Source organism: Chiloscyllium punctatum, chromosome 16 (assembly GCF_047496795.1).
Source record: "Chiloscyllium punctatum isolate Juve2018m chromosome 16, sChiPun1.3, whole genome shotgun sequence".
Taxonomy (NCBI): domain Eukaryota; kingdom Metazoa; phylum Chordata; class Chondrichthyes; order Orectolobiformes; family Hemiscylliidae; genus Chiloscyllium; species Chiloscyllium punctatum.
In genome coordinates this window covers 5544684-5558809 of record NC_092754.1, presented here as the reverse complement: position 1 = coordinate 5558809, position 14126 = coordinate 5544684, and the positions used below count along the sequence as shown (strand labels likewise).

Here is a 14126-nt window from a genome sequence, read left to right as displayed (position 1 = left end):
TTATTTCTCAGCAAAGAGCCTAAACTGTAAATATTTGTTCCTTAAACATATTTGTCAATCCTCTATAACTGGTGACTAATTAATGTTGATTTGTCTGAAGTGATCCTCCCATCTCTACCCCACAGCACAGACATTAATATAGAATTGAAAAGGAACATCAGCAATTCTTTCATGAAACTAACTTTCAGAGCAGCGCTCAATTGCAAACAATGTCTGGGTTTTTCGGAAGAGTACATTCCAGACTAGAATAGCACAAGCCCAGCACATTTCGGCAGCAGTCACAGGCTGTAGGCCAGTATTCCTGAGCAGCAGGAGAGTCAATGGGAAGGGCTTATGCTCGTGCTCAGGAATACTGGCCTACAGCCTGTGACTGCTGCCGAAATGTGCTGGGCTTGTGCTATTCTAGTCTGGAATGTACTCTTCCGAAAAACCCAGACATTGTTTGCAATTGAGCGCTGCTCTGAAAGTTAGTTTCATGAAAGAATTGCTGATGTTCCTTTTCAATTCTATATTAATGTCTGTGCTGTGGGGTAGAGATGGGAGGATCATTTCAGACAAATCAACATTAATTAGTCACCAGAGGATTAACAAATATGTTTAAGGAACAAATATTTACAGTTTAGGCTCTTTGCTGAGAAATAAACCTCAATTTTTCACTTTTTTTTGAGACAAAACACTCTTTTATAAAACCTGTGAGCGGCATGGTGGCACAGTAGTTAGCACTGCTGCCTCTCAGCGCCAGAGACAAGGGTTCAAATCCCGCCTCGGGCAAATGTCTGCTTGGAGTTTGCATATTCTCCCCGTGTCTGCGTGGGTTTCCTCCGGGTGCTCCACGCATCTATTGACCTCTGCCTTGACCATGCATTGAGCATTCACAGTGAAGTGGGAGATGGCACGAGGCAGGGTGACACTAGGCACATGGACACACAGTATGGCCGCTGAGCCATAAGTTGGCCACTTGATGCACAAGATGGCTGCCAGACTGCAATATGGAGGGAGACAGCAGAGTAAACACAGACGCTGCCTGGGGCCATCAGAATGCCAGTAAAATGCACTCGCAACCTAGTTGATTAGTTCAAGGCAGGTGATGGAGAGAATACGCATGAGTAACATACACTGCCCGCCGAAGTGTTTGGGTCCAGCCAACACCTTTGATAGAAATGCTAAGTTAGATACGGACTCAATACAGAGTGATAATAGCCAGGGCTGTGGTAATCGTCCTTCGCAGGAAGTGATTAGCACCATTACTACAGCAGTGGACTTCCGCGCATTGACACTGACTATGTCTGCACTGAAGCTGACAGCAACCGCACAAAAATTAACAAAGGCTGCGCTGGAACAGACAATGACTGATCCGAACCTATTAACGATTCTGCAATGTTACAATAAACAAACCATGTTGCAGAAACAATAACCTCATCACTGACCTATTATATCACAACATATCTAAAAATATCTTAACATGTGCTCCAGGTTGAGAGAAAACTCGTAGCTGACCACTGTGCTGTTGGTGCCTTTCTCTCCCTGGAGCTCCGGTATTTCCCTGTGCAATAAACTCTGTCATTGAACCCCGACACTGACTCCGAGGCAGGTGATTTTTCCCCACAGCAATAGCCTCTGAGAATACAGAATATCACAGATTCACAAAATGTTTGAGTGAAAATACAATTCTCATCTCAGACGCGAATGATCAATGACTTGTTCTGAGAGTTGCCCCTAATTTTAGATTTCTTAGGCATAGGGAGCATCCTCTCCATATCTACCCTGTAAAGCCCTTTTACATTTTATATTTCAGTAAGTTCACATCCCATCTAAACTGCAGACAACTTGGATCTGGTGTACTTGATCCCATGTTTGAAACAATCTCCTTAACCTAGAAATCAAGCTAATAAACTTAAGTGGCACTTTACCCAAGCGAAGATGTCCTTGCTTGAGACGATGACCATTCTGCAGTACATGTTGTTCCTAAAACTATCATGTGTTACATATATTAATGAATTGGGGAAGAAGAATAGTGGTTTAATATTGATTTTTCTTCCCTAACCCCTCCCACACTTTTTATTCAGGTGCAATTCCAGTTTGTGTTGCTCACAGACACTCTATACTCCCCACTTCCACCTGAATTACTCCCTGCTGAGGCTGAATCGGATCGTGAAGTTCAACAATTCCCAAGAACTGTTGTTGCAGTGGAGGTACAAGATCTGAAGAATGGTGCAACACATTATTGGTCCTTGGAAAAACTCAAGTAAGGTTTACTTAAATGTTTGCTGAATCGTCTGGTGTGCTGGTTACATTACATTTTACAGTATCCTATTTTATAATTAGTGAAATGCCTTCCTTTGCCAATTTAAACTATATTTCTTAGACTGCTTTTATGATAAATTTCTGGCAGGTGTTTCCACAATGCATCATGATGACATAGTTGATGGGAGATTTCCTAATCTTCCTCTACTTAATGGTGAAATGTTGCTAAAAGAAAGATTGATATTGTCATCAAAGCTTTTTATCTTGCACTCTTTGAAATAATTTGTAAGAAATATCAAAATAAAGGGAAAGCCACGTTTATACTGAGACAAAAGTGTTGATTGATTGATTGGCAAGTGCACTTTGGTATAGGCATAGCCATGGATAATGCATCGGTTAAAGATGGTTGGCAGTTAACTTTGTTTAAAAATAGTGTGTTTTCCTCAGCAATTTTCAAATTTTTTATTTAAACCACCAAAGTACTATTGATATAGAATTTAATGTGACACATGGATTAATTTTTTGTTCATGGGACATGGGTGTTGCTGGCAAAGCCAACATTCATTGCACGTCCTTACCTGCCCCTGTGAGAATGTTGCTTAACAGGACACTTAACAGTCAACCCTGTTGCGCCTGGCACAACTGCAGCATCCTCCTCTCCACTGCCATACTAATGGCACACTGAAAATCAAATATTTTCACAGTAGGTCGCAACCCTTTCTCTAAGACAACTGTATTTAAGGAAATAAATTTGATCCCTTTATCCCCATTGTTTATGGTGTCAGCATGTCAGCAAATGGGCATTGAGTTTTGCAGAGGGGAATGTTGCTGGATGGCACAGTTGGGAGCTGTGAGAATATCCAATGTGGGTCGCATGTCTGTGAGAACATGCAGTGTGCACTGTGCCTGGGTCATTGTCTGCAAGCGAGGAGTCTGCAACAACCTCCTCTCCAATACTCAGCTCCCAATTGCTGGCATCACACACGTTGCGGATTAATGGATCAAACTACTTTTTCTAAATACAGTCGCCTTGGAGAAAGGGATGTGACACAGCATGAAATTATTTGATCTTCGGTATGCCGTTAGTATAACAGTAGATATAAATGAGGAGTGTTGATGAATTGTCTTAAGAACCCTAAAATGAGAGAAGATGCTGTATGAAGTGAAGTAATTATATTCTTGCATTTATTTCATCATCTTCATTTTATTTTTAAAACTGTCAGTTCTATAGAATTTTTTCACCAACTAAAGAAGGGAACTTGAGCAACCATGTTGAGTTACTATGCAGTTTTACAGTACTGCGGAAAGCATGTCAAGTAAACACCATGTTTATCTTACTCTGTCTCCATTTTAATGTTAATTTCCTCTTGTTCCTTTAGTTGTCTTGTACATTCCCAATCCCTGAACAAAAGATTGGTGTTGCAAGCTAAACAGACTTGATCGCAATTTCCTGTCACGTTCTCCCTTGGCAATTACCTCATCTCTGCCATTTTTTCTGCTTTGCTCTGTCTTCCCGGAGAGGGGAGCGAACTGTGTGTTACAGCATGTCCATTATATAGCTGAGTGTGTTTGTCAGTGAGTAGCTGGCTGTGGTTTGTAGTGTTCACAGTTTAAATTCATTGATTTTGATTTGATTTATTGTTGTCATGTGTACAGCGAAAAGCTTGTTTGTGAGAAGTACAGGCAGATCAGAGTAAGCAAGGATATTATGATCATAGGGTGCTTAACGACAGAGTTAGGCATACAGGTTGTACTGCATGGAGGTGTATGAAGCAAGGTCAATATTAGTTGAAGTTAGGGCCCATTAATCAGTCTAATAATGGCAGGGGAGAAGTATTCTTGAACCTGTTGGTGTGTTAGTTCAAGCTTCTGTATCTTCTGTGATTGCCTTGGCTCAATTTGCACTGAAGCCTACAAGGGAGCAAAATGTCTTCACGTTAACTTTTTGTGCATTAGTTGTGTGTGCATGCATTTAGGTGAACCTCTAATTTGGCAATATCTTGGTGGAAGGGAAAACTCAAGAGTGCTGTTGCAATGTTTTAACCACGGGCTGCACATTCTAAACAAGTATGCTTTGTTTGTGCAGGCAGAGATTGGAGCTAATGCGTGAAATGTATGATCGTGCTGGAGAGATGGCCTCTGCCACACAAGATGACAGTGAGTCCATCATGACAGGCAGTGACCCGTTTTACGACCGCTTCCATTGGTTTAAGCTCGTGGGAAGGTACGTCGGTGTTTCTCCTACATATCAAAACCATTTGACACTGACAGCTGCAGAATTGAGACCTGCCCTGGCTTAGATGTTGATCTCCTCTTGAAAGAGATACTTTTATCAGAGGTTTATCATAGATGTTCTCTCTGCAGTGCACTTATTCCCACGCTCTGTTTTACATCAAGTGCGGTAGGCAATAGCAGAAACAGGTGTTCCTGTATAACACACACAAATGCATCATATGCAGCCAAATTGTATAGTTTACTTTCAGGTTGTATTTGAGGAAACATTTATAATTTTCGATCAGTATTTGTTCTAGCATTGAGGGTGCAAATGTTTGGTCATTTGAATGTAATTAATGTAAAATTACCAAGTTCTTGTGCTCATTTATAAATTATGCTGACAATTATTCTGTAAATAAACTATGGATTATCATTTAAGTTTGTAACAAAGATTGCCACTGCTGAAACATTATCAGCTACATGTTGCATTCTTGTTAAACCAGAAAGGAGGAATGTCTTTAGGGGGAGTAAGGCTGCAGCTGTAGATGATGGTAGTTTGTAGTATGGGATTTATTTTCATTGTCGTGCTCTGCAAGAGTCAAATCAGAATGGGCTAAGTGCATCTCACCCCAGATTCTAGTAGACATTGGATCACAGAATAAAACCAGCTGCTTTAACACTGACACAGCAATGGAATGTTAGCATTTTGGTTATGTTACAAAACTAGTAATGCACAGGTCTAGAATAACAATCCAGAGCCACCGGTCCAAATCCCATCTCAGCTGCTACAGAAATTCACTATCTGTTAATAATGTAATTCTGAAATGAAATCTAGTGTGATGACTGCGAAACAACCTGATTGTCAGAGAAACCCTGTCTGGTTCACTTATGCTATATAGGAAGGAAACCGGCCATCCTTACCCAGTGTGGCTTTTTCCAACTCCTGACCTGCAGCAATGCAGTTAACTCTTGGATGGTTAAGCAAGTCAATCTGTTATCAAGGAGGGAGCACACCATCATCTTATTGCCCTTCCCCAATTGCTATAGTAAATGCCATGCTGGAGAGCAACTCAGACATGGCTGCATGAAATCAAAAAAAATCTGTTGGAATATGTAACTGCTGCAGGTGTAGGAAGGGACAGAGTGGAAGTGATGTACTGTCTTTGTAGAATAATTACCAATGTCTAATACCTGAAACACACAAACATTTGATTTTTGTAAGACTGAAATCTTTCTCACCTTGAGCACACATACTCATTATTGTTTTCCTATTAAATTCCACACATACAAACTAACTCTCTTGTTCTCTCTTCCACACTCTCTCTCTCTCGCGCGCTCTCTCGGTCTCTCTCTTCCACCCCCCTCCACCACACATGCGCCTATGCACACTTGCTTCATTTATTGACTGTGAACATGGAAGATTATTTGGCTGTCGGGGCATAACAGCCATGTCCTAACCCTTTTAGCCTATCATAGACTCACCTACATTTTTGGCAGCATATTCTTTGCAAAGATCAATGCAACAATTCATTGCCAATCTATTATGTTCTCCGATGAAGGACATTTGCAGAACCATTTTCACTCAGATGACTGAAATTCACTAAAGATCAAATGCAGAGTTCTCCAGAGCTCAGCTGCCAGAATTTGAATGCTTATAAAAGTTGAAGATTGGTGATCAAGTGATTTGGAGGATAGCAGTCTTCTTTCAGGGGTTGAGATGCATTTCGCTTTTGCCATTTGTGGTGTCACTTAAGCCCTGAATTGTGTACCTTGGCATTCTAGGGTATCCATTGATTGATCTCTAATTTTTTTTCTCTAATTAAGCACTTGCAATTTTCCAGTCTTCTTCATGATAAACAAGCTTGCTGCCTTCTGTTTTCTTTCAGCATTTTATGGAAATTGAAAAGTTCAGTGGCAGATTTCACCATTAACCAATGACTTTGTTTTGGTTTTTAGCTGGGAAAGGACTCTTCATTCACATATAATACTGTTTCCTTTTAGGTTGGGGATAGCCACAAAACATGAAACACTGTGGGGAACTGGAGGAGAGGGGCAAGGGGCTGAAACTCAAAGAATTTTGATGCTGTTTCTGAAGAGTATTTGTCCAAAAAGAAATCCTAGTGCTTTATAGGTGGATCATATTTATGCCGTATATAGACTTACGAGTTGTCGGTCAATTGAACAGACGTTTGCTGACCTGCTGCTGATGCCGAAGGATTAACCAGCTGCTGAAGTTGAGTTAAAGGTTTCTAAAGTTTCCAATGTCCCAACAGCTCAGAAGTGCATTAAAAACAAGTGTGTTTGCTAAGATGTTGGTGTCCTTGATTAATTTGCAAACAAGGTGCAGAGCTTGGAAGAATATTTTTGGTAACCTGTGGCATCAAAAATCTTTCCTCTCCTGTTAAAATGTGGGAGGGTATACGTACTTTCAAAATTTCTCAGTCTGCCTGAGTGACCCATCCGGGCAGCTTTCTTGGCAAGCCATGACTGGTTAGGAATGAACTCTTCCCACTGCTCCTGCACTTGGTTTGTATGTCTCCCAGTCCCTTGGTTGTGATGCCCTGCACAAACAATGAAACAACATGCTTTGTCAGAGAGAAATATCCTGAAGACAATGTCTACCTCCGATAGTCTCAGAATAAAGAGCAACCTTCTGAACCTGTACAAGTCTTCCCTAGTGGTGCTGCATTCTGTTTCCCAAACAGAAGGTAACAAATCATGGATTGGAAGTTGACAAAATTGTCCAAATTTCTGACTAAAATATCTGTGAGAGACGGAGAGAGAGGATAGCTTCCCCCTTTTTCCTCTTCCCTTCTTGCATTTTTTCCCTTCTGCAGATTGGCTATTTAGCTTGAGTTGGCTTTGCTTAATTAGACTCTAGTACACCTATATCCCAACTTACTTTCATATCCATAAACCATAACCTCCCTTAATCAAGTTGTCAGTCTCAACCTTAATCTTTTCACCTGACCCTCAACCTCTTGGAGGACTCAGTTCCACCATTGCCCCCTCTCCCTGTGCAATTTAATGCTTGTGCTACCTTACTCTGGATTCTCCCATCAAGAGAAATAGCTTCTCTGAATCGGTCCTACTGACTCTATTACCTTAAACACCTTCGACTCTCTAAGGGTTAGGAAACACAGCACCTGTTTATGCAAACCATCTTCATGGCAATCAGCCCTTTCAGCCCCACTTCAGTAAATCTGTGGGGATGCCTTTTCCAAGGCTAACACACCCCTCCTGAAAAAGCACAGCCTTGAATCAAACACAGTACTCCGTGTAGAGCCCAACCAAGCTCTACATCTGGACATGTTTTCCTCCTTCGCTCCAAAGAAGAGACATACTCGATTCAGCATTCACTCTGTTTGTCTCCACCGATGCTGTCAGGCCTCCTGAGTTTCTTCAATGCCTTGTTTTTATTTTATACTTGCAGCTTTTATATTTTCTCCTCTTTGCATTCCACCCTTGTAGAGTTATAAGCCAACATTCCACTAGTAATTCTGATTACTTTTTGTACCTCTTGCACTAGCATTTAATGACTTGTGTAAATGGTCATCCAAATTCCTTGGCTCCTCTACAATATTTAGCCTGTCACAGTTTAGAAAATATTCTGATCTTTCCTCTTGAATCTTGTTTGGATGACTTGGCACTTTTTAAAAAAGTTTTTTCCCCCTCAAGTAAACCGATTCTGAGATACTATTACACACCTGAAATAATTCGAGAGAGGCTGATATCCCACCACCAAGTCACCCTTTATTTACCTGTGCACAGTACATGGACTCTGACCAGCCGGCTCACAGCCAGTCGTCAGAGTGTGCAGAATCCCTGTGACTCCTGTTTATATGTCAGCCAGGATTCCCTGATTGGGGCTGTTGGCCTGCACCGATCAGGGAACTGATGTTTAATGAGATCCATCTGGCCAACCTCAGTCCCATCACTAGAACACCTTTGGAGCAGATGGGTCTTGAACCTGGGTCTCTTGGCTCAGAGTGGCTCTGGTATTAATCCATTGTTCAAAAACCCACGAGGCCACTCTTGAGACCAGCTCCTGATGTTCTCTCAATGGGGCAGCCTCTTTTTGTTTTTCCGGTTCTCACATGGATTATAGTAACTAGCTGTCCTCCTTTACCAGATCAAGTTGATTTCTTGCTTAGCAGGAGATCCTATGCCTGGTCACAGATAGCCAACACTTCCTGCTGGACACCTGGATCATGGCTGCAGGCACCATCCCCTGTCCCTATAGCTTTCCTGTTCTGTCATTTGCCCCTCCACTCTCCCATATCCTTTGGACCGTTCCTCCCTCCCTCTACCCTTTAATCCTGAGAAGCAAACCAACCAGTCAGTTATTTCATTCTCATTGTTGGCTCTTGTTATGCATAAATCACCTATATAATTGTTTTTGAAGTTAATCACTTATTATTTGAGTACAAAGCATTTTGGCTTCCCCTAATGACATGAAATAAAAGCTATAAATTCAAGTTCATTCTTTGTTTACTTTCCAAATTTGAAAATAATAATCTAAGGTTTTTACGATTGTGGTAGGTCAATTGGTAAACAAATGCAGTTTGGTAAATTGAGAGCAGGGAAATTAAGAACCTTTAAAACCGGATATATTTCATTACTGTGTGCCTCAACATTTTTATCCTGACTTTGTTATTTTATCTGTTCGTTAGGGTTAAAGAAATATGAAGGGTCATGCATGCTATTTTGACCTCTAACTTGAAGAGATTGAAATAATCATTAACACCCATTTTTCTCCTGAAGTCTAGTTGGGCCTATATACGTTGGAAAATAACCCTTTCTTGCCATTAACTGTACTCCAGTTCCCCAATCTTCCACGGCTGTGTGAACGAGCACATTGCCGATCGCACACCCTCGCCCACCTTCTCCACAGCCGATTCTGACATCACTGAGCTTGCTGATGAGCAGCACGATGAAATTGAGGACCTGGATGACGAGGCCTTTGTGGACGATACTAGCTCAGACCTCGGCAATGAAGAGGGATCAGACATCTTCGGAGATGGGCAGGATCCGTTTTATGACCGGTCCCCCTGGTTCATTTTAGTGGGAAGGTTGGTGAGGTTCTTTGGAGAACAGTGAGAAGGGACTAGCTCTTTTCATTGAGAGGCCTACAATTCGCGGCAGCAAAGCCACAGTATTTGTTAATGTACAGAGAACATTCTTGCCTTGTTCTATCAAACTGTTCAGCTCATGGAATTCGGGTTTCTTCTTAATGAATTGGCTTCACTTACAAATTATAATTACCCAACCATTGATCTGTAAATTGATGCAAGTATTCCTGATGAGGGCATTTAACACGATTTCATGTGTGGTCACAGTGGTAGTGTTGCTACCTCTGGGTCAGGTGGCCTAAGTTCAAGACCACCTGCTATAGAGGTGTGTCATGACACCTTGAACAGATTGATTAGGAATATATCTTTTTTGGTTGCATGTCCAACTAATCCTGTCATGAATGCTTATCTCCAGAAGCTCCATGATCAGATTGGAGGATTTTTCGACTGCATTAAATTGGCCAAATGTGAATGAGTACTCTGGTACTGAGGAAGCTATCACTATATTGCAGATACAAAATTGCTTTGAAAGCAATACCTTGGGGAAAATATGTTTGGGTAAATACTTTCCCCAAACTCTACACAGAGAGCATTTATTGAAACAACTTTTATGATCCATTTTCTAATTGTGTTCTTCAAACCATTTGTGCCACACCTCAACAGGGGTAACCATGACAGGTTAGCTGGCCATAAGTTTGATAAAGGAGCTGTGCTCCAAAAGCTTGTGATTTCTGATAAACCTGTTGTACCGTACCCTGGTTCCAGGTGACTTCTAACGTTGTCCACCCCAGTCCGACACCAGCACCTCCACATCATTGTTTCTATACCATTGAATCAAAACAGACTTTTCTAAATAAACATTTGGGTTCAGTGACAAGTGTGTGAATCCCATTAGGTAGAGTTTGGGCATGCACTGAAACTGGATTTAGGCAGTACTTTCATCGTCATTTAGCTTGCACTGTTTCTTTGCTGTGATTCAACATGCACTGCTTCCCCTTTTGCTTCAGCACTCTGCATTATTGACAGCCCATGACATGGGCCAAGTAGATGGAGTATTGACGGCAGCAATTGATCATTTGGAAAACAAACAGTCAAAACACTCTCTGAGATGATGCGACAATAAGGATGTAAGCTGCTGGATATGAAGCATGTTTTAATGATCTAACATGGGAATGAAATGTGGGAATAATAATGGAAATGCCTTTTCAATTGTGGCACTGCTGTTCCCAAACAGCTATTGATAAAAGCAAGAGAAGTAGGAGCAGGACAAGACATTGCAGCCCTTTGCGTCCTGCCCTACCAGCTGATCATCATTTTGAATGCAATTTTCCTGCACACTCCCTGAAAAATAATGTTTTTAATATGTGGAAATGTATTGGACATGCTCAGTGATGGAGTCCAGACAGCCCTCTGTGACAGAACTCCAAAGATTCACCAGTTGGCTGCATGGTGCCAACCAGGTGTTAGCTATACAAAACTTCAATCTAATTCCATGAGCTAAACTAAATATACTGTGCAGATGATATAGCAAGTGAAACCAGATGAGGAACATAGATGGATTTATGAGCTAGTTGGTGAGAAAATACAATGTAATTCTGTTGTGCATTTATGCAGCATACCTTTCTTATTATTTTCCTCATGTCGCCAGAAAAATTATATTAAATATATTTGTTCATTAACTTGATGGATTCTGGACAAAGTCAGCCCTCAAATGTGAAGGATTGTGTTTCATCCTTACTCCTGGAGGAAAGTGAAATGGAAGATGTTGCATAGTGAGGTTATAAAAATAAAGCTAAACAAGTTATCCAAAGTTCCCAAAATGTTTATTCTCCCTAACAACCAGCCCTATTTATCAGATTTGCAGAAGTATATGGATGTCCTTGATAGGGTACCAAGACTGGAAGCATTTTGTTGAACAGTGATGAGGAATTCTGTTACAATGTTGGGTCAGAGAGCTTGGGATTGTTCTCCTTGAAGCAAAAATGGGTTGAGGTCGGGCGTGGAGCTGAGGTCAGGTGTAGAGGATTATGACAGGTTTAGATAAGATAGAGGAGAAAGCCATTCCCATGAAATGATGCAAGTAGTAACAGACACATTTAAGATTTTAAACAAGAGGCACCATGATGAGTGACCTTGGCCTGGAGCTCTTGGCCAATGAAGGTGATGGAAGTAAAGATGATTAATGATTTCAAAAAGCACTTGAGAGAAGTAAAGGTTGTGGGGATAGGATGGAACAATAAGACTAACTGTGTTGCTATACAGCGAGCTGGCATGTAATTGATGGGCCAAATAGCTGCCAACTGTGCTGTAAGGACTTACCAACACTGCTGTAACTTACTGAAATACAGCATCAGTTTTGACCACCCATTGCAATGCTGTCCCAAGGAAATTGATACTTGTTACACATTCATTTCCCTTTAGTTCTGTAGCTTTATATACCACAGTCTGCAATGTTATGATCTGGACAAAAAAAAATTCCAGCATGAATTTTTGGAATGCTGTTGGTGACATGAAATATAATAAGTGGGCTCTGCTGCATAAATACTACATTGAACTTGCTTCTGTTGGTTAAAGAGCTCGTCCCTTTAATTGTCTCCCATGGCATGCTGGGACTGTATGACAATTTCACTTTTTTGATTAACTTTTTTTAAAAAAAAATAATTTTGTCTTGTGTCCTCAAACTACATAGTTGTGTGTTCCTAATACAACATTCCCTTACTATTTGGCTGTAACTTTTACTTTTGATTCAGAGTTTTATTTGGAAGGTTGTTTGGTTTGGAATTTGTTTTGTCAACATGCCATTTCTTTTGCCTCACCAATCTTACCACTGATATTGTTTCAACCTCTTCAGTCTGCTTACAGAAAGGCACGTTAGGTATAGACATTGCAAGGAATTTCAAACTGTGTCTGATAAGAGTGACTTTGTTCTGTTTGCTGTCTGAGGCACCTCAGCCACATTTTCTCCCCAAAATTTTTAAGGTATACTCTTTGTAAAGAAAGAGGAGAAGAGATGCTGGCTTAGCAGAACTTATGTGGGAATTAGTGCAAGGTTGAACAAAATTGCTGCATTCTAAATCTCTGATGACATTTCACTCTCAACAAATGGTCCAAGGGCTTCTAACTGATCCTGAAGGATAAACACTGTCAGTGAAACTACGTGTTTTGATTACTTAAAGACTGCAGCTGTTGTATCTTTACTTTAGTTCTTTTTGTCATTCCTTACTAAAGTATAGTTGTGCTGGTAAATACCGCAACTGATACTAATTATTCCTGCCAAACTTTTGGATTGTTTCTGATTATTCAAATGTGTAAACATTAGCGCTGTTTTGCTTATTTTATGTTTTTTTTACAGTAACTTTTTTGTGGTAAAACTGATTACCAGCTCAAAGCAGACTGAATAAGGCTCATGTGATTTTGTTTTGTTCTGTTTTAGGTCTTATTTTGTCTCATTATTTTTTAACCTTCATAGTTTTAGCTGTTTGCCATATTTTACCTGTTTTTATAATTTTTGTTTACTTCAGTCTGATTATAACTCATCTTTTATGTTTAGTTCTTCATTTGACAGCATGGTGCTCCCATTCTCTCTCTCTCTCTCTCTTGCTCACAACTGGGAGATATGTTGTTCTTAAACAGTATGTTTGGAGCATTGAGGATGGGGTTGGTGGGTGATTTAATAGGCCATAATTGTAATTAGTATTTCATAGCCCTTCTGAACAGTAGGGATTTGCAGAAATTCCAGTTTAATATTGAATATTTAAGGCACTCCGACTGCCTGGGTTATTGCCAAATGTTATTTTAAGAATCCTTTTTGCAGATTCTGAATTTTTTTCCCCAAATTAAAATGCAGAATGTAACACTTGTTTGTTTTTGAATTAGGAACCATCTAATTGTATTTCCCAGTGCCCCAGTTTAGTTGAGTTACAATGGGACATAGTGAATCGGTTGCATTTGGCTCATCAGCAACTTACTCTGTTGCAGTCACCACAGGATCTGTTAAATTACTGTCTACTTGTGGGTAATTGGGATTTCTGATGACAAAGATATCTGTGCTTTGTGGCTGCTGTATCCAGACTGTCACTGTGCATTAATTTTGCATTATGTTATTCACTAGTTAACAGCAGAATGTTTGGAGATAAACAAGAATTTTGTCAATCAGCAGACATACAAACCTTAGCAAATCAAGTCAGATTTTGTGCAAAACTTTGGGTACTTTAATACCATTGAATAAAGCAGTGAACACATTTCGCCTTTATGAATAGGAAGTGACATTTTTATGTCAAATTGTTAAGTGAAAGTATATCAAGGTTCAGCTTGAAGCAAAGATGGTCAATGGGCTTCTTAGAAATACAGACAAATAAATAAAAACTTTTTTATTGAAGTTACCAGAATAAATGACCTTCATAGCTGGTTCCTTTCAAGGTTAAAATACCCCTGAGAGTTAGTGTAACAGTGAAACATCTCAAGTTATTGTGTCATTCTAGCAAATTCTGACACATTTTTGACAAGAAATTGGGGAGATGTAACTATATCATAATGTCATGAGGTGAGTGATCCAGAGGCCCAGATTAATGCTCCATGGACATGGTTTTGAATCAC

The 14126-nt window shown here is 40.3% G+C and overlaps 1 protein-coding gene across 23 annotated transcripts in view; it reads left to right on the top strand.

Annotated features, from left to right (window-relative positions):
* The window catches only part of kif1b (kinesin family member 1B), a 218619-nt gene that overhangs the window by 143707 nt on the left and 60786 nt on the right, over positions 1–14126 (top strand). For 17 of the 23 annotated variants that reach the window (XM_072586091.1, XM_072586095.1, XM_072586080.1 and 14 more), the window contains 3 exons: positions 2067–2245; positions 4331–4468; positions 9282–9530. In XM_072586091.1, coding sequence (XP_072442192.1) covers positions 2067–2245; positions 4331–4468; positions 9282–9530 — 566 coding nt within the window. The remainder of the gene's footprint in view (positions 1–2066; positions 2246–4330; positions 4469–9281; positions 9531–14126) is intronic. The other 6 variants (XM_072586092.1, XM_072586096.1, XM_072586089.1 and 3 more) reach the window with 1 other exon arrangement.